The sequence below is a fragment of the Pelmatolapia mariae genome, linkage group LG6 (genome assembly GCF_036321145.2).
Source record: "Pelmatolapia mariae isolate MD_Pm_ZW linkage group LG6, Pm_UMD_F_2, whole genome shotgun sequence".
NCBI lineage: Eukaryota > Metazoa > Chordata > Actinopteri > Cichliformes > Cichlidae > Pelmatolapia > Pelmatolapia mariae.
This window is the reverse complement of record NC_086232.1, coordinates 14,929,326-14,950,760: the sequence shown is the minus strand read 5'-3', so window position 1 is coordinate 14,950,760 and position 21,435 is coordinate 14,929,326. Positions and strand designations below refer to the sequence as shown.

The 21,435-nt window shown below is 43.2% G+C and overlaps 1 protein-coding gene across 1 annotated transcript in view; it reads left to right on the top strand.

Moving 5' to 3' along the window:
* Nucleotides 1-10,865: 10,865 nt before the first annotated feature.
* myo15ab (myosin XVAb) overlaps nt 10,866-21,435 on the top strand; it is a 50,738-nt gene continuing 40,168 nt past the window's right edge. Inside the window, exons 1-15 of the mRNA XM_063477221.1 lie at nt 10,866-12,278; nt 12,375-12,494; nt 12,603-12,920; nt 13,107-13,304; nt 13,600-13,832; nt 14,149-14,554; nt 14,846-14,928; nt 15,364-15,427; nt 15,552-15,661; nt 17,059-17,133; nt 17,282-17,378; nt 17,602-17,705; nt 18,230-18,293; nt 18,964-19,077; nt 21,245-21,406. Of these exons, the coding sequence (XP_063333291.1) occupies nt 10,866-12,278; nt 12,375-12,494; nt 12,603-12,920; nt 13,107-13,304; nt 13,600-13,832; nt 14,149-14,554; nt 14,846-14,928; nt 15,364-15,427; nt 15,552-15,661; nt 17,059-17,133; nt 17,282-17,378; nt 17,602-17,705; nt 18,230-18,293; nt 18,964-19,077; nt 21,245-21,406 (3,561 nt within the window). The remainder of the gene's footprint in view (nt 12,279-12,374; nt 12,495-12,602; nt 12,921-13,106; nt 13,305-13,599; nt 13,833-14,148; nt 14,555-14,845; nt 14,929-15,363; nt 15,428-15,551; nt 15,662-17,058; nt 17,134-17,281; nt 17,379-17,601; nt 17,706-18,229; nt 18,294-18,963; nt 19,078-21,244; nt 21,407-21,435) is intronic.

Genomic DNA, 21,435 nt, shown 5'->3' with positions numbered 1-21,435 from the left:
TAAGCAAGAACGGTCACGACCGCATCCGTTTCAGACTCAAAAGGTAAGTAAGCAAGGGAGGGCTTTTTGTGGGGAGCTTGTGCTTTTCATTAAGAAGCCATGCATTTACTTTCTTCCTTAAAAAAAGAAAAAAATAGTTTATCTCTTATATTCTTCTGCACTATTTCTCCACTCAAATAGCAGTATATCTTTATCTTCTGATACCACTCCTGTAACTTGATGCATGACCTTCGAGTAACTGGGTTTTGCTCTATATGTTGTTCCGGAAAGGCAGCTCCAGCGTGTGGGGTGACACTGTAACTTTCCTTGACTGATTCACTCCGGAGGTGCCCAGGAACATGTCAAGCATGATTGATATTTACTGTTTTCGGGCCCAGAGCAAGCTGTTGTTGGGGAGCAACAATTTCTCACGGCAACTTCTGGATGTAACAGCTCCAAACAGCCAAATAATTCAAGCAAAGTTTTAATCCAAAGAGAAAAAAATAGCACAAATGCTCGAAGCTGTTGCCACCCTGTAGCTCTCTAAAAATCACTAAAGAAGCATGCAAAGAGAAAGAGACAGAGAGATAGAGTCATACCCTCTGCTATCGTTTACCAAATACAGTGGTTCCTGGTGTTTTTCTTTTTTCTTTTTTATTCTAAAATGAGGCAATGTCTGCTTGAAATCAATCCTCACAGGTTACAGATCAAATTAACCTTTTTCAAATTAACCAAAATTTGAAATTGATTCCTCCCCATTTGCTCAAATAATTCTTGGAGTCCTGAAATTATCCACCACTTTAAAAATGCAATTTATTTGAGGAAAGCCTTAAGACATTAAAACTACCCATTTTTCTTTTTCTCCTGGCTGCTCCCTTCAGTGGTCAGCACAGTGGATCATCCGTCTGCATTTCATCCTATCCATTCATTCCCATCACCAGCATCCTCCTCTGTCACACCAACCCTCTGCATGTCCTCCTACATTATATTTATGAATCTTCTCAGTAGTCTTCCTACATGTTCAACATCCTTTGTCCAATATAGCCATTTCCAAGCCCACTCAGCCTGGTATCTCCACTTTTTCTCAGAAACACTCAACTTGGGCTGTCCCTCTGATGTACTCACATTCACCCTTTACACTAACCTCCAAATACTCCACCCTGCCTGCACTCTCTTCTTCACTTCTCTTGTGCACCACCTGTTGCTTTGGATGGTTAACCCCAGGTATTTAAACTACGTTCGCTACCTCTGCTCCATACGCCTTTCCACCCATCTTCCTCTCATTCACAGATAATGTATTTTGTCCTGCTTCTACTGATTTTCATTCCTCTTTTTTCCAGCACATACCTCCACCTCTCCAGCATCTCTTCCACCCGCTCCCTACTCTGGCAGGTGTGATCTACAAATATCAAAGTACACGGAGACTCCTCCCTGACCTCATCTGTCAAACCGTCCATCGCCATTGCAAACAAAAAGTGGCTCTGAGCCGACCCCTGATGTAATCCCACCACCACCTTCAATCCATCTGTCACTCCTACCACACACTTCACCACTGTCTCATGAACCTCCTGCACCACCCTCACATACTTCTCTGCCACTCCTGACTTCCTCATGCAATACCAAAGTTCCACTTTTGGCACACGATCAAATTCTTTCTCTGAGCAAAACATTTTTCACTCTTTTTATATTTTACTGGTTATTTTACATCCATCATTCAGTTCAGTTCAATTTCATTTACATAGTGCCAAATCAACAAAACGGTTGCTTGAAGCGCCTTTATATTGTAAGGTAAAGACCCTACAAAAATAGAGAGAAAATCGAGAAAACCCAGCAATTACACGACCTGCTATGAGCAAGCGCTTTGGCCACAGTGGGAAGGAAAAACTCCCTTTTAACAGGAAGAAAACCAGGCTCAGGGAGAAGCGGGCATCTGCCGTAACAAGTTGGAGGTAATTCAAGTCAAAAGACATGTGGAAGATAGCCAGAGATGAATAATAACTAATGAGTAAATGCAGCACATAGTGAGTGAGAAGGTGAGTGAAGAAGAAACAGGGTGCATCATGGGAGGACCCCAGCAGCCAAGACTTATTTCAGTGCAACTAAGGAAGGATTCAGGGTCACCTGATTCAGCCCGTCATCTATGTGACACTAAATATGACATACGTCTACGATGAGTTTAGTGCACATTAGCTGTTCACACTGAGAGCTCTGAATATGGTTTTTAAAAAACGAGCTGAGTCTAGACAGCCGACTTCACATTACCTGCGCTACCTGTTGTGTCTGGAAGCAACAACTATGAAAGATATCAACCAAAAACCGAACAAATCCGCTGACTGGCTGAACCCTATAGCATGTAAGTCACTGTTTCCTTAACAGTGCCAAAAATAGCTCCGATGTAGCCAAAGGCTTTTTTGTGTGTGTGTGTATTTTTTTCCTTAAACACCAGCGAGGTGTTCTTGCTACGCGTCTCGCCACAGTGGGTTTTATATCAAAGCCAAGACCTGTTTTGATACAGCCGGGCCAGCCGGTCATGTGTGGGGGGAGACGGCAAGGTCGTCTGGGTTATGGAGTGAATCCAGTGGAGATGCAGCAGTTTGTGGCTCTCTGCAGTTTGTTTGTTGTCAGGCGGGTCCATCTGGCGGGCAGCAGAAGGATTGCTCATGTGGAGACGTTAATGGCACATTTTGTGTGTGTGTGTGTGTGTGTTGTTGTTGTGGTAACTCTCACCTTCATCTGTTATGCTCCATTTCCCCCTTGAGCCATCTCATGACACACTTTCCCACCGTTGCTGAGTCCGGATGAGAGGAAGTGTTTAATGTAACAGTTAAAAAAAACGCGCACTGTATAGCAAAGCTCCGACCAGCAGGCAGGTACACTGCAGGGGAAATGAACTTTTACCCACTTAATGGTGCTCCATCTTTTGAAATAAGCGGGGGAGTTTATTAATTAGGTTCACGTCTTATTCACGTTTTATTAAGAATGAATGTCACGTGCTTTCCTTGTTTATTTTTTACACTGCAAACATCAGCGTGCATCGCCGTGTATATGACTGCTGTTGCCCATCCGGGGGACCTTATCTCTTCACACCGGAGTATGTGGAACTCAAGCCCCCGGCCGGCCGCCGAAGAATAGCGGTCGTTAAATATTCATCCTCCATTCCCGGTGGCACACTTTTCCTCCCTGCAGACCGACCCCTACTGCTTCGAGACCCGCTAGAGCAGCAGCAAAGGCGTAAAGCTGTGTGAGTAATTAAGATTTTTTTTTTTTAATTAAAAAGGGGATTGTTTTTATTTTATTTTGATTTTAGTCTTTCGCCCTATTTTGACCCGTAGGAGGATGGTGAAACGTGAATATGGAGCTCCAGTAACGTGAGGCTGCCCGTTCCCGAGGTCTGGTGTGTGCCAGGGAAAGGTTGGTTATAGGTGCATAAATCCACACCCATTCCCCCTCTCTCCATGCCTCCCACATACAGTGCACATCTATCTGTTTGCCTGCATGCTTTGGCTTTGGTGGGTCTTATTCTCTCCTGCAATATAATGTTTTTCCTGGAGCTGGATTGCCCGGTGTTTCTCCCAGCCGGTTATTATAAGACTAAACTAAATCATGTAAGGAAATGCAGAATTGTTAGGTAACTGCTGTGTGTTGTGCAAGCTTTTTGCCACAGGCCTGTAAACTTACCTGATATCCGACCAACTCCTGACTACAAGAAGTGCTGCAGGTGTAATGCTGCTCCACTAGATAGCAGCAGATTACTGTGTGTGTATGTGTGTGTGGATGTATGTGTGCAAAGTGACAAAGATGGTCTACAGCTTCCCCTTGGGACCTGAATGCGTTTGATGAGCCTCATCAAGTCCACCTCTGTCATAACTCTGCTTTTTTTGCCCCCTCCCGGGCATTTATCCCAGTTTCTCTATGTTGTCTCTTCTCTGCAAATTCTATCAAAAGATGGAGGACCACCTGCCAGCAGCGATTGCTTTGGGAAAAGGGAGACTGGCTGCAGCTCAGAGCTTTTCACATTTGATAAGGGCTTTTCATTCTCCTTCAAAGGCAGATGTACAGTTTGAAACAAACTGTGGGAAAGCCAGTGGAAGAAAAAAAAACACTCTTTCATCACACTCTCCATCTATTTAATACACACGTGCACCCACTCAAAGGAATCTTTATGAGCAACCCTGTGCACACATGCACTGCTTGTGCCCTTTCCTGGTGTGTAATGATCAGATAGACTTACATCCAGAGACCAAAAGATCAGGATCTGGCAACCCAACACCTATACTCTGTAACAGGACTGATCCAGCAATCCGACCCCTTCCCTCTCAAAGAGGAATAATTTGGTTGATGGCACTAATAATCACAGCCCTGTTACTGATCCTTCACTGGTTCTCTGTGTATGTGTGCGTGTGTGCGTGTGTGTGTGAGAGAGTCATTCCTCTGTCATTGATACCTAGAGGGAAGACGTCATATCTCTAGCAAGTGGGTGCTTCTCCTGCCTCTGCTCCTACTTCTGCTGTTACGTATGTGGAAGTAGGTTGGTGGTGGCTGCATTGCTCATTTTGAGGCTGTTTAAATATAATATTTCTTGAAAAGATGCCTGTGTGAGCAGGACACACACACACACACACATGCACACAGCTGACAGAGTTCGGGAAACAGAGTTAGAGAATATTTAAGGTTAGTTAGCATAAATGTGTGTCTGGGTGGTCAGGTCAGGGTTGTTATTTATTACATCTTTGTGGGGATGATGACATTTTACTATCAATCAGGCTTATCTTATGCATCCCATGTCTGTCTATCTTTCTTTATCCTTCTCTCTCTCTCTCTCTCTCTCTCTCTCTCTCTCTCTCACTATCTCAACCTTTTGTATTATTTATGCCCCGCCCCCTCAGCCGCCCAGAGATCTCAAGTTTCACCTGTAGAGCCAGATGACAAATTAAGACTCCTTCTACGAGCTGCCAAAAGGAACTCTTTAAACCTACACATATACGCACATGCACACACATACACGCACATTGGCTGTCACACACTCTGAGGAGGGCTTGGTGAACAGAGTGGCGTGTTGAGGGAGAGAATGTGTTGTAGTGAGCAACAGAGGACAGAGTAGGTCAGAGGAAGAAGCTCGGTGTGACCCAAAGACATTTGCCCAGAGTTTTTTGCTGAAGAAGAAACTTGCAAACAGGACAGGTCAGATTTGAAGACTGCAGACCCCAGCCAAGAGCGCAGCACTTCCTCTTTTGTGACGTTTTTTTTTGTCAGTGAAGTGGAGGTGACTATGACGGGAAAGGTTTGGATGAATGATTGCGGCTTTAACTTCAAGTCTACAGATGAAGCACTGACTGGACCGTAGAGGGAGTAGAGCTGGAGCTGGTGAAACAGCTCCATATGTTGTTTGTGTGTTTTCAGTGCTTGCAACTGCACGAACGCAAACGCCGTAGGGATCAAACTGTGTGGAAATGAGTAAAATCAACACAGTAACAATCTCCTTTCAAAGAGTTTGCACTGAGGTTTACAGTCAACACGTTGCATACTAATGTAGAATTGCAATTTACAGAAGGCTTTTAGAGCTGACCTTAAAGCCTATAGTACAGCTGGACATTGATAGATGATGGCTCTTTTCACTGAGGTTGTGTATCGCTAAGAGATTTCTGTATGGAAACTGGACATTTCTAGATGATGTCTTCATATTGTAATATAGAGATAGGAGCTCTAACCACTTTGTAAAGGATATGATATTACGACAGTATTCGTGCTAAGACAAGAACACTGACTTATCTTACTAAATGCATTTTACTGCTGTTTCTGAATGTGATAGCAATATTAATGTTAGTCTTATTTGTATTTGTGTGAGATTGCAGACATTCATCTATCTATCTGTCTATCTATCTATCTGCCTGCACAGAAGCCTTCATGGGGACCCAATCTGGGCAGTGTCAAACTGCTCTGGCCAGGTGGACCTGTCCTTACACAGATACAGAACCCGCATATAGCTCTGGCACAAAGTCAAACAGGCACATATAAGGCAAGGAGTCTTTTAAAGGTCAGACTTTTTGGAACACAACATGCCTTTTATTGAACTTGAGACATTCTCACAGTGTTGCCTTCCAAACTCTACACATGTGATGTCTTTCTATTTGTCTTTTGAAGGTCAGCTCCATTGCATCTCTTAGAGAGGGCATGGTGTGCCCTTAGCCAAAATGCCTGGCAAGAAAGACCCCAAAAAGGACGCAAAGAAGGGTGGAAAACCTGAACCAGAGAAAAAGAAAGAGGAGGAAAAGAAAGGCAAGGATGACAAAAAGGGAGGGAAGGATGACAAAAAGGGAGGGAAGGACGACAAGAAAGCCAGCAAGGATGATAAGAAAGGCGGAAAGGATGATAAAAAGGGTGGGAAGAAGGGAAAAGAGGAGCCGCCCAAGGGGAAAGATGATGGAAAGAAAGGAAAAGACAAAGGGAAAGGCAAGAAAGTGGAGTCTGAGGAGGAAGAGGAGGAGCTCCTGAGCGATGAAGAGGATGAAGAGTTCAGTGATGAAGAGGATGAGGAAGACTCAGAGGATGATAGGAGAGGGAAGGGGCGAGGAGGCAGGGGAGCTAAAGGAAAGAAAGTGGGGAAGTCTAGACGGGGTGAAGACTCAGAGGAGGATGATGATGAGGATGAAGATGAAGATGATGAGGAAGACGAGGATGATGAGGATTATGGGAAATCCAAAAAAAAATCCAAGGACGATCGCCACCATAAAGGAGGGAAATCCGATGCTGATGCAAAGAAGAAAAAGGGCAAAAAGAAAGAGGAAACGCCACAGATTCCAGTGAAAGAAATCCCAAGGAAAGGTCTGAAGAACATGTCCAGGATGTTCATGAAGTTTTCAGGCTTCAAGCGACGCAGGAACAGCAGGAAGAAGCTTAAAAGTACTTCACGTTTATTCCTGGGTTTGGGGAAGAGAAAGACACGAATTGCTAAGAAGAAACGTCGCAAGTCCATGCTGAAGAACACTTCTCGTTTCATGATGAGATTCAAGGCCAGCAAAAAGAGGAAAAAGGAGAAAGAGGCCAAAGAGAAGGCAAATGGTGGGAAGAAGCCAACCTATATGCTGCTTCGCCTGGGAGGGAACAACTCCAATGAGAAGAAAGGGGGCTTCTTCAAAGGGTTATTTGGGAAAAAGGACGGTGATGGGCCTGTTGATGACTTCAAGAACAGAAGTCTACTGCTGGGGAAGGTTGCAGCGGCAACTAACTGGCTGACCAAACGCTTCCTGTCCACCAAAATGCGGGAAAATTCGGGACAGCATGGCTGGCAAGGGCGTAGAGCTCACAGTCGGCAAGCCAGCTCCAGACGTTATCTCCAGAGTTACCAAAACAATGGTTATGAGCATGACGAAGATGTGTACCAATACCAGAAAGTATATGAAGGGTATGATGACGGTTATGGAGATGAGGCAGCATATGGAAATCATGGTCACTATGGTTACTATGACAATGACAATGGGGCAGGGGGAGCAGGATATCAAGACCTTGGTTACTATGAGGATGAAGGATTCAGTGATCCAAATGCAGAATATTATCCTGGTGTTCTTTATGATGAGAGCATGGGGGATTATTATAACCCTTATTCCTCTGCTGATTACTATGGTTACGAGCAGCAGCAGGCAATGTATGGTGATGAGGGTCTGGACTACTATGCACTAATGGGTGATGACCATATGTATGGAGGAGAGGTGGATGGGTTCCTTGACCCTCAGACTCAGGGCTATTATGATGAAAATAATCAGGGAGTTTACTATGGTGGCGAACAAGTGGGCTATTATGACATTGGACAGGCAGGTTATTATGAGAACCCTTATGTATCATCTATGGGAATGCAAGGTGGATTTGCGCAGGACTATCAACTTAGCTACACTGATGTTGGCATGCCATACCAAGACTTCAGTTCCCAGCAGGCAATTGGATTCCCTCCAGGAGGCCAACAGGTGTTTGGGTTTGGAGACCAAGTTATAGGTCAAGGACAGGACCTGTATGGAAACCAGAATGTTGGCCAGATGGATCAGTATGGAGATGATAGCAGTTTAGTTCAAGGGGGGGAGATGACGTTTAGAGTTCCCAGGCCTCAAGTGCGCCTTTTCGGGAAAGAACGTCTAGATGTTACCTTGCCTCCTCCACCAACTTTGCCGCCTGATCCAGAATTTGAAGACATGTCAGAAATCCAGTATGAAGACCAGATTCCTCTTGCGCCAGGTCAGCCTGGTGGCATGATGTCATTACAGCAACAGATGGCAATGTCACCACAACAACAAATAATGATGTCTTCTCAGCAAAATCTGTTGCCCCCTCAAGAACCAATAATGATGTCCCCTCAAATGATATCACCTCAGCAGCAAGTCATGTCACCGCAGCAGCAGATGATGTTACAACAAGAGCAGAGTATGTCCCCCCAAATGATGTCATCGCCAATTATGTCACCACAGCAACAAATGATGTTAACGCAGCAGCAGCCGATGTTGCCACAACAACAGATGATGTCCCAGCAAATGATGTTGCCACAGCAGCAGACAATGCCCCAGCAAATGATGTTGCCACAGCAGCAGATGTCACAAGAGATGATGTTCCCGCAACAGCAAATGATGTCACAGCAAATCATGTCACCACAAGAGCAAATGATGCCACAGCAAATGATGCTGCCACAACAACAGATGATTTCACCACAGGTAATTCAAGCTGTGCTGTGTCATTCAACCTTACAACGTTCTTAAAGCTAGAGAGTCACAGGAGGGTGTCTTTGCTGACTTTCAGTGTGATTCATATTGCACTGTAAATATAAAAAAGAAAAAAATAGGACATTCTAAAGAGTACACATGCACTGCCCTTTCAAGTTACACAGTTCTCTTGTTTTAAATAATCCCACCACATGGAGAAATGTGGCAGTAACATATTCCATAAATAAAGAAAATATTGCTCAACATTGTTCAATTCAGTTTTTCTATATAGTTCCTAATCACGATAACAGTTGCCTCAAAGTGGTTTATATTGCGAGGTAAAGACCCTACAATTGTATAGGGAACAATCAGACCACCACGACAGCGGTAAGGAAAAACTCACTTTTAACAGGAAGATACCGACAGAAGCAGGTTCAGGGAGGGACGGCCATTGGTTGGGGGCAAGGGGAGGGAGACAAAATAAAAACACACTGTGCAGAGAGCCAGAGATTAGGAATTAACTAAGAGAGTGAATAGCGCTGAGTGAAGAAGAAACATTCATCATCGGAAGCCTCCAGAAGCCTAAGCATTGTACAATATAACTAAGGGAGGGTTTGGGGTCATATGATCCAGTCTGATCCAATCTTAAAAGTAGAGCAGGTGTCTGTCTCCCAAATTTAAACTGGGAGCTGGTTCCATAAAAGAGTGGCTTGAAAATGTCTGCCTCCCATTCTACTTTTAAATACTCTGGGAGCCACAAGTAAACCAGCACTATGAGAGAGAAGTTGGGGTAATATGGTAAATTTAATTCTAGATTTAATACGGAGCCAATGAAGTGAAGCCAGTATGGGAAAAATATGCTCTCTCTTTCCCTCCAGTCCCTGTCAGCACTCTTACCAAGTGAAGGCTTTCCTTTTTTTCTTTTTTTTCTTTTTTTGGGGGTGGGGGGTGGGGGGGTGGGGTTGTTAGGACAGCCTGATAATAATGAATTACAATAGTCCAGTTTAGAAGTAATAAATGCATGAACTAGCTTTTCAGCATCCTGAGACGGGATGTTTCTATTTTTAGATTCCGAGTACTAAAACCTAAACATGTAACACTAAACGATTAGTGATAGCAGCATTAAACCATTTCATTTCATTTGAACTGGAAATAGCGATAGATAATCAATAAGCCAGTGTTAGACAGGTGTAGCTGCTTTATTTTGCTCATGACCAACAATGTGAGAAATAGCTCTTTGAAATAATTAGTGTAATCTTTTCTTAATGAAAAATAATATTCCAGGAAAAATCAGCTTGCAAATCTGATAACTCCTTTCCACAGCCTGTGAATTACTGCAAGCTAAAGTCCATGTTTCCATTTTGAACATAAAGCTTTGTGCTCTTTCAGCAGCAGATGATGACTGACCCAATGATGATGCCACAGCAGCAGGGTTATGGCCCACCATCCATCCCTACTCCAACTGCAATGATCATTAAGCAAGCGAACATGTCCCCTCTTCCAGGACGCCGTATTCAACCCTCTCCGACACCATCCCGCCGTTCTGTCATTATGCCCTCCCCACAAATGCAACGTCATCCTTCTGCTATGGCTTCCCCAGTACCCTCTCCTATGTTTGCACAAAGACGCAGTCCCTCTCCACAGCCATCCATGAGGAGTGGTTTAATTAATGCCCAAAGACCGCCCTCTATTGTGTCTAGGCGACTCTCACCTCCTTCCTCCCCTATGGCTTCCCCGCTTGCTCGTCGTAGAATGCAACCTCAGAGATCACCCTCTCCCCTGGCTCGAGGTCCTTCACCCCCCCACTCTCCCCGTGCCTCAATGATCCGGCATAGTCCCCCACCGTCACCAAGACCATCAATGAGGCGACGATCTCCACCTTCTTCACCTCGTACTTCCATGAGAAGGCGAAGTCCTCCACCAGCACCCAGTCCTGCCCGCAGCCCATTTGAAGCTAGAAAGATTCATAGGTCACCATCCCCTACCCTCTCTCCTGCTCATATATCTCCCCCCCTCTCTCCACAGCTCAGCAGAAGACCATCTCCTTCCCCATCTCATCGTAGCTTATCTCCTGCTGGGCCCCGGCCTCACCTATCATCCCCTACTCTTTCTCGCCGCTCAACTCGACTGCTTAGGGATCCAACACCAGTGGCCCGGCCTAGGATGGGTGGAAATGTTCCTTTAGGTACTGTCAGACCCTCCCCTATGGGTCTCCGAGGACGTCCAGTGCCCCCGCCAACCCAGAATGTGCGTCCTTTTCGTGCCTCCTCTATAAGAAGCAATAGGTCTTCTGTTCTCACAGTGGACTCCTCACTTCACTCCTCTCCTTTCCACTCCCCTCACATGGTCCACCGTGCTCCCTTGGGGAGAAGAGAATCTGGAAGATTACCTCCTCGTCCCATTGCTCGAGGACGTCCACTCGTGGCCCAGCGGTCAGTAAGAAGTATGCCACCCCCTTCCCCACAGTTGTCCATTAAACACATACCGCACTCCGCGTCTCCGTACCTCTCTCCTCGAGTCTCCCGTCAGCCCTCCCCCCTCCTGCCCCCTCGTGCTGTCCACTCGCCCACTTACGCACCAGAAATTATGCCCTATGCTGATCCTTACACTCAACAGTCACATCAATTTGTAGCCCCATCTTCTCCCATGCTTTCTGGTGCTTTGCAGAACCAGTCTCTCCGACAAGCCTCCTTCTCATCCCCCCTTGGACCTCAGTTAGCCCAAATGGTAGGGATGGAGGATATGGTTCCTGAAGTAGACCCTTATGTTCCCTTGTCCCCTACTTTGTCTGGTGCAATGCAAAACCAGGCTATTCGTGATGCCTCCTATGTCCCCTCACTCCAGAGACCAGTGTCACCTTATGGTCAGCCTATGGCACCCTCATCTCCTATGCTGTCTGGGGCTCTGCAAAATCAAGCTCTACGAGATGCATCTTATGTTTCACCTTTACAAAGGCCAGTGTCACCTCTTGAACCTTCTCTGTCCCCTTCTTCTCCAGTACTATCTGGAGCTCTGCAAAACCAGGCAGTGAGAGAAGCGTCCTATGTATCTCCTATTCATAGACCTCAATCCCCTTATCCCCCATCTGTACCTTCATCTCCAGTGCTACCTGAAGCCATGAGACATGGACAGGCACTAAGAGGCGTAGCTTCCTATCAGACACAGTTCAGTTTGCCATACGGACCAACTGTTGTTACGCCATATGATTATATCTCTGAGCCTGCCCCTGCGCCACTGCTCCATGATGCACTGCAAAACCGATCTGGTTTGCAGAGTGTCTCAAGTATGAGATCCCCTATGATGCAGCGTCGTAACCCTTATGCACCAGCTGGGCCTCAGCTCCACAGTGCTCTTCAGCAGAACCCAAACCTTCGTCAAGCTTCTTATCACACTCCTGTGCAACTCAGACGATCTCCATATGGACCCAAACCACCCTCTTCCCCAGCATTAGGAAGTGCCCTGCAAAACCCACAGTTGATGCAAGCGTCTTACCGTTTGCCAGATGGAACTTTGGTTTCACCATATGCAGATCCACGTTCCTCCCCATTGCTTGGCCATGCCCTGCAAAATCAGCAAGTTCGTGGAGCTTCGTATGTTTTGCCCGATGGATCGATCAGGGTACGTAAATGGAATATGTCAGTTACGTAGGCTACAACAACAGCTGCCTCATTACATTATACTCTTCTAATTCACACTCTGCCTGTACCCACATAGGACCCTCGTATGCCTCAGAAGCCAATGTCTCCTAACCTCTCGAGAGCTCTTCAGAATCAGAACCTTAAGACTGCTTCATATACTCTTCCGGATGGGACCATTATAGATCCTAGACAGCAAGTAATCCATGCCTTATGTTCCTTTCTTAACTCATTCTTTTCATCATCTGTTTGTTCAAAATAAGGAATCTTTTAATACATTTTTCTCTCTTTGTTTTTGCTCATTCAGCAACCCATTTCCCCAAACTTGGCTAAGGCCCTAAGCAACCCAGTTTTGCGTGAGGCCTCCTACTCTCTCCCCGATGGGACCATTGTGATTGACCCCAAGAAACAAAAGTCCCCCAATCTCGCAGCAGCACTTCAGAACCCTTACCTCAAAAGTGCATCCTACACCTTGCCAGATGGCACCATCATCATTGATCCACGCAAACCTGTCTCTCCAAACCTTTCCGGTGCCCTCCAAAACAGCGCCTTGCGGAGTGCCTCATTTAAATTACCAGAAGGGGTTCAAGACCCCAATACACCCATATCACCAAACTTGGCCAAGGTTAGTTATTGATATGTTATGTGCCTCTCTTCCCCACGTAGTAGGACTTGTGTAAAAGATAACAAGTATAAGTAGCATGTCTTCAAAAGTTCTCGTGCCTCCAGTTTGTCTAATAATCACTGTTGACCTGAGGTGCCTCTTTAATTCACTGATGACTAAATCATTTGTCTCTGTTTTGAAACTTAGGCTCTCCAAAACCCAGCCTTGAAAGGAGCTTCATACACGCTCCCAGATGGAACTATTATCGTTGACCCAAGAAAACCAAAGAGCCCCAACCTGGCAGCTGCCTTGCAGAATCCTTATTTAAAGGGTGTGTCCTACACCCTGCCCGATGGAACCATCATCATCGACCCACGGAAGCCAGTTGGCCCTGATCTCTCTAAAGTGTGTGCCTGTTAAAAATAGTATATAGTTTAGCTTTGCTACAGTAATCTATTACTATTTATTACTATTTACTATTACTATTTATACTATTCAATAAAGTATAAAGTAAACATTATTTGTATTGCTTTTATTTTATGTTTTTATTGCTGTTTTAGTTGCAGTTTTTTACTTCTAAAGTTAAGCATAACATTCTAGCTATTACAGACTATTGAAATGAAGTGTAATATTAGGGACATTTTAGTGACCCAAACTGCACTCTTGAGTAACTTCTCTGCTTTTCCTCTGCCTCCTTCAGGCTCTTACAAATGCAAACCTTCGAAGTGCATCATATCGTCTTCCTGATGGGTCCCTGGTAATCCCTGGTCAGCCTCCAAACCTTTCATCTGCTCTGAGGCAAAACCGGGCTCTCCGTTCTACAGGTCTCTATCATCTGTCAGAAAACTCTGTGCTGACAGGCGCGCCCAGACCCACACCTCCCAACCTATACACTGCGCTGCAGAAGGAAGATATGCGTGGTACCAGTTACAGGTAGGAAACTATTCTGTTACTGGAAACTATCACAAGTGACCTGATTAGGTTTTTCCAGGTAAATAACCTGTTAGGAAATCAATCTGCAAGCTGGGGATTCATTTAAACTAACTAACAGACAAACCCAAATCATCTCCAGTTGACTGTATAAAATCTGCATATGTTGATGGTTCTTTTATACTTTGATTTTGACCATTTTGCAGCATTTAGTCTTGTATACTCCACATACTAGAGAGTAGGCCCACTTAATGTTCGTGTTCACATTTTGCCAGTGTTCCACAGTTACATGCTATTCATCAATTTTCTTGTCCGTTAGGCTTCCAGATAAATCACTTCTCACACGGCGGTTCCACAATCCAAGCCTGTCTGATGCCATTCAAAACCAGCAGCTTCGTTATGCTTCATACGCGGTGCCAACAGGACTGCAGGGTGAGGACAATCGCTATGCTGTGATTCCTCCGTATGGGCCACGCTCAGGCCACTGGGCCAGAAATGCCCAAGGAGGAGGGGATGGAGGTGAGGACGTTTGGGCAGCTGAGAGGGTTTTACCACATGGCACTGTCCAGAATTTATCTAAGTGGTCGATGTACAAAGAAGATGGGGTGTTAGAAGGATATTCACCCGCACCTCGATTTGTGGATGGAAAGGCTCAGGACCCAGACTGGGCTCGGGAGAGAGAGAGAGCCAGGCCGAAAGTACCAGGTCAAAGCTGGTATGATAAGGTACACAAATGCAAGATTAACCCATTTTTAGGAGGATTTAAGTTTCTATAATTTTTTACAATTGGTGGAGAATAGATTGGCATAGGAATAAGCGTAATGTACAGATTATTCAAGCAATAACTGAGAAGCTTTAAAGCTAAATGGCCCTAGCAGCATTTCCTTGTAGAGTTCACAAACATCTGAATTTCTGCATGTTTTGCATCAGCTATGCATTGAGCCGTGACTGTACACCCCAGGCTTTGTTATTTGTGAGTGCTTGACTAATTATGTACATTTCATGTGTGTGTCCAGATCTATTCTATCCTAAGCATGCCCACAACAAGCCACAGGGTTAAACGCTGGGCGGAGGGAATGGAGGACTTGACACAGCTCCCGTAAGCACAAACCATTATTAACAGCCTCACTTCTTATTTACTTATATCACACTCTTACAAGCAGTTTATTCCCTGAGCACAGTGTAACACAATTTATTCTATGGCTTGTTTGTTCCCAGAGTCCCTGTAAGCTCTGAAAAGCTTTGAAACACTATAATTATGTAAATTATATGTTAAGTATGTGAGTGTTATTTAAAAAAAAACAAAGCTACACCCAAGTAAAGCTGTTGATCTATGACCAGTTCACATCCAGAGCAAAAACCCCACATTAGATATTTGTTTTGTTTTTAACTACAAGTCTTAGGAAATCAGAGAGCTCTTGAGTGTCTTTGAAAACGAATTAATGCTGGACGTCAAAGTGAGAGTGGGAGTGCTGCTTCAGCAGGACAATATGTGCTCAGGACATGAATTTTAATTTTCTGTGTTTAATTTCAGTGAGCTGAATGAGACCACTGTTCTGATGAACCTGAAGAAACGCTACGACCAGGATCTTGTCTATGTATGCTAAATCACTCATTTGCAAATTAAATAACGTAATATCATAAAATGTCACGGACACTGCCAGCTGCCTCAGTTCGTTTACCCTCCCTTTTGTCCTTCTGTAATCTCTGTCTTCCACTCAGACCTACATAGGCAGCATCCTTGTGTCCGTGAATCCATACAAGTTGCTCAACATTTACGGGACAGACATGGTGCTCCTTTATGAAGGTCATGGACTGAGTGATAACCCCCCGTAAGATCTGTGTTTGTGTGTGTGTTTTTTTGGGCTTTTGCATGTGTTGGACCTGTTAGAGTTTCTGCAAAGAGATAATGCAAGATAGGCCATTTTTGAGTATTTTACTATTAATAAACTGCAGAAGAGTATTAGGCTCGAAATGATTTAATTCTGACTTTGTCTCAGAACTATGACAAAGGTCAGACATTTTCCTATGAAATTAGCAAAAAGTCACAATTTGTATTTTACTTTTTAATTCACTAAGAAAAAAGTCATGATCTTAAAGCGTTTTTTTTTTTTCAGTAAACTAACTGTCTTCTGTAGAAAATTACTGAACTAACATTTATTTTCAATTCAATTTCGATCTAATGTACACATTTTAATCTGACCTGTAGTGATAATCTTCTGTGGGTCACTCTGTCTCAATTCATCAAATAAAACAAAACAAAAAAATCCAAACTGACCATCACAGATTTGCTTAAAAACATTCAGAAGGAAAGACACATTCCTACTAGGAGATCAAATTCAAGGTCCCTACTATTATTAGTTGCTGTTTTTTTTTTTTTAATTATTAAAAGATTTCAAAGATTAAGTTTTTTGGATATTATATTCTATATTAACAGAAAGTGAGTTTCAATTCAGCCAGTGGATTTTTCTTAAAATGTTTATGATCTAAGATCCCTTTCTAGACTATTTATTTATTTATTTTTCTAGACTACCCGTTTTTGGATTTATCAGATGTGAAGATGTCTGCCTTGTTTCGAATATAATGAACTAGACGGCAATAATTGAACTAGATGGTTCCCTTAACCCAAAAATCTGGATGCATAAATAAAACTAAAGGCCAGAGAATTCAATTGTTGAAGACAATTGTTTGAAAATGGAGTGCTTATTGAAACTTCTGACAATTTTTTTGAAAAAAGAAAAATATTAATTTGCATCTATATGAGTTTAAAAAATGTATCGTGTAATTCATTTTGCTTTTCGTGGGTGAAAAAATTCACACTGATGATGCAAAAGTCTCAAAAACTCACGAAACACCACATATCAAATGTGATACACTAGCCATTAAAAGGTTAAACCTTTAAGTGAAACCTTTACAGCTGTGTTTGTGTGGGCATACGCTGTCCCACTACATCTGTCTACATGTGTCGTAAGCTGTGCTCTGAGATCCTGTACGGCGGTAAATAAAGGTGTTAAAGGCCAGCACTCTCAGGTGTTAGTAACAGGCTCGCGTTACACTGTTAATGGTCTGTTGCCAAGGGAGAGTTTGGTTATGGATTTCACTGCCACTTCTACACACACCAAGCTGACATGCACACAGCTGGTGTGTGTGTGTGTGTGTGTGGGTGTGTGTGTGTGTGTGTGTGTGTGTGTGTGTTTATTCTAATTCGACATCCTTTGTTGTGTTGCAGTCATCTCTTTGCCATTGCTAATCTCTCATATACCACCATGATGGATGCCAAAAAAGATCAGTGTATAGTGATCAGGTATGAACTGCTGATTAAAGTCAGATCTTTAAAACAGTGTAATGCTGTTCGGATATTTCCCATATATTTCCACGTGTCGAATTTTTAGAGCTGGCAGGCATCATAAAACGCTATAAATCATTCATATTGGTGGTTTTTGTTATTCCAGTGGAGAAAGTGGGTCAGGAAAGACTGAGGCCACTAAATTGATCCTGCGTTACCTGACAGCCATACACCACAAACGCAATGTCACACAGCAGGTATATGTCCAGTGTCCAATTTTTTTGTATGAGTGGACAGACACAGAATGAAACTCATATTTAGACAGTTTAAACTAACTTTTTTTTTCTCTCACATCGTGGTCTTTAAATCTATCTTCTGCCTTCAGATAGAGGTAAAGTATTCTCATCGCTTCCCACATATTTTGCTCTCTTTACCATCATACTGAAAGTGTTCATAGTAATTTTTCTCTCTGTGCTGACTGGGCAGATCCTTGAGGCCATGCCCCTGTTGGAGTCTTTTGGGAATGCCAAAACAGTGCGCAACGACAACTCTTCACGCTTTGGCAAATACACGCAGATCTACATGGACGAGTGAGTAGTAACAACTTTTGCCGATACATTCTTCTTCTTTCAGCTGCTTTCTTTTGGTGTTGGTGTTACGCCAAAAAGGGATTTCCGATGTTTCAATGTGTTTTTTTATTTGTAATATCTTTGCTTTTATTGTTAGATAGACTGTAATCTATAGCATTTATGAAGAGGCTATATATAAAATAAAGAAGCTGCCTATTTCGTGGCTCTACTCTGTGTTATACATTATCTCGCCCATTTTGGTCACTTGAAATGTCTTTATAGATCTGTAATGTTATCCCTGTATCATAACACACACACACACACACACACACACACAGAGAATTGGTGACACCGGGTTTACTGGGGAATATGCTAATATGTCCCACTGGCACAGTTAGATGAGGAGTTGATTTTCTGTTAGAACTGTGACAGAGAGCACATTACACATGCATGACTTGTTACTTAACTCAGCCTTACTCTGTGTTTGTGCACGCGTGTGTGTGTGTGTGTGTGTGTGTGTGTACTTGACTGTGTAATTTTACCAGGGGTGTAATCAGCGGTGCCATAACGTCTCAGTACCTGCTGGAGAAGTCACGCATTGTCTTTCAGGTGAAAAACTCTCAAACACACGCATTCACACAACAGCTCAGGTGGAGTCTTTTTGCCACTGAGTCACGAGCCCCAGACATGCACTCCTTTCCATTAATCTGACGGCATCTGAACCTAGCGCTACATATCCTAGTAGGCACCCTGTTCACTTTTCCTGTAAAACCTGCAACAGCAGCCTTTCTTGGTACCAGGCCACTTACACGTCACCGAACGGCATTTGCGTTGAAGAACAGGCAAGCACAAAGTCGTAACAGTGTCTTACCTGTGTAATTAAGTTCACTGTTAATTTCAAGTAAAATTTAAACATTGCTATGTGATGTGTTTTTGCCATCCACAGTCCAGATATACCTCTAAGCCTGGTCTAAGGGAGAATTAAATGTTCACATACTGTGGCTCTAATAACAGTGACGTATATCTGAATGGCTTTGAATGACAGACAGCTGTGTCTTATAGACAAAAAGAGACAGATGTAGCGATGTAGCCCGAGACTTTTTTCGTGGTCGCTTTCATCTGGTCACACATCCTTTGAGTATCCCTCAAATATGTGTTTCTCTGTCAACGGCATTATGTGTGTCCGTTTCAGTCATAAGAGATTTAAACTGCTAAGCAGTCCTAGTGTGTGTGCGCATGTGTCAGGGTGACTTTTTTCTGTATGTGTGTTTATTCACAGGCCAAATCAGAGAGGAACTATCACATCTTCTATGAGATGTTGGCAGGCCTTCCTCCTCATGAGAAGCACTCGCTGTACCTGCAGGAAGCTGAGACTTACTACTATCTCAATCAGGTGCTCAAATTCAAACACGCAGACATCCATCAGATATCAAAGAAAATCACAAGGACATTAACCTCCTGTAGAGTTACCATTAGCATAACCACTACTTCAGTAAGCCTTAAGCCATTAAGTCTTGACACTAAAATTCAATTGTTCACTCAAGGCACATTAGAATTAATTTAAAGTAATAATTCTGAGTGTAAAAAAAGGACTTCAAGTTTTCACGACCTTTTCCTAAACAGCTTGTGATTTTACAAATAATCTGGCAAGTAAACACTATGAAGTCAAATTTCAAGATGTTATTAAATACATTTTATATTTTCAGCAGAAGAATCTGAAAACAGCTTTCTAGCAATAAAATTTACACACACACATCATCGTGTACAGTACAGGTCAAACATCGGAGCGCAACACACTGACAAACATCATGGGGTGAAAGAGGCCTGACTGGCTTTATTGGATTCTCACATGTGACTGTAGATTTGTGGTCATTTGTGCTTACACTTATTATACAAGGTGATTAACAGTACAACATAAACATGTAGTTGTACAACTTTTCACTGTGTAACAATCGGATTCAGCCTGATGCTGCAAAACTGATCGGAGAAAGCTTCACAGTGCAAATAGACAATGACCCAAAGCATACTGCAAAAGCAGCCCAAGAGTTTCTTGAGGCAAATAAATGGGATATTCTACAATGACCAAGACAGTCACCCGATCTCAGCCCAATAGAGCATGCTTTTCAGTTACTGAACCTAAACTGGATGGAGAGAGACCCAAAAACAAACAGCAACTGAAGGCAGCTACAGTAAAGCCCTGGAAGAGCATCTGTGTCACTTTATCTATAAAATATATATTTATAAAAAATGGCTTGAATTCCTAAACAGTTAATGGAATTTTTTGCGAAACCCATTTAATTAAAGCTGAAAGTCTGCACTTGGATTACATGTTGATTGTTTTATTTAAAATCCACTGTGGTGGCGTGTAGTGTGATCCAAAATCACCCATTGTTAAACCAGTCCTAAACGATGGATGGTCATCCTGAAAGAGATCAGACTAATGTCACAGAATTAATACAGCACAGAAATGACCATTTCATTGCTCACAGATTTTCCATTGTTATTGAGAATTTACTGTACTAGCTGCTTTGCTTCATAGGTGTTGTTTCATTTATTTCCACATTATTACCCTTAGTTATTGCTCCCTTGTATTACTCATCTAAAAACTATGGCTTATGCCAAGTCGTTACTTGGTTATCACCATGGTAATTACATGCTAATGCTAATTACCATGCTAATTATGAAGCGCCTTGAGGCGACTTTTGTTGTGATTTGGCGCTATATAAATAAAATCGAATTGAATTGAATTGAAAATTGAATAAAGGGTATTATCACACTATTGCCTATAAAATGCGTCCAAAATGATTTAACACAGGATAAAGTGATCACACAGAGCAACTTTATATTTAAATACCTCCCCCAGCATTACAACAGAGCAACCATATCCGCTTACTGCCACTCCAGTCAACTGTTTCTGACCTGTGAAATGTGTTGATGCTAAAACCATGAAGCAACAGCCTATCCTGGTGAATAGGATTAACATTATACTTGTTGAACGTCCACTTTTCAAGATTTATATTGAAACACAGGTGTAACTGCAGCCTAGCAAAGCTGCAGGCACAGCTGTAGTCTTCTTTCTTCTTTGTCAGCTGTCCTGCCAACACCAAGTTTTTTTTTCCACACAAAGAAAATTACAAATAGGTCATTTGTTCATAATTATGACATTTTCTGTTTGTTTTTGCACGTGTGGGCTTTATTTCCAAGCTGATTTGTGCTCTTGTATTTCTTTATGAGGTAGTGTTCATCTTGGACTATTTCCCACCCAGTTATCGGTGTGTTTGTGGTAATTACAACAGCATTTTTTGAAGAGAAACTTAACACCGGGCTGAGAGATAGCGTGTCATTGCTCTCCCTGACTGAAAGTGTGCTGACAAGTGAGCCCTTTTGCACTCGTAACTGCAATCGCCAGTGAGGTCATGGTGCTCTGATACACCCTGAAGTGAATCCTCTCCATCACTGCACCAAGAGACTCAAATCGCTGATAAGTTGCTCTTAAATTAGACCTAAAGAGGGTAAAATGTGTTTTCCCTAACGGTGCACGTGTGTGTCTATGCATGCAGGGAGGGAACTGTACCATAGAGGGAAAGGATGACGGGGAGGACTTCAGGCGTTTGCTGAGTGCCATGGACATCCTGTGTTTCACCCCAGAGGAGCAAAATGGCATCTACAGACTTCTTTCCTCTGTCCTTCATCTGGGGAACATCTACTTCCAGCCACACCTGGTCTGTCTTTCAAACACAAACATGTATTT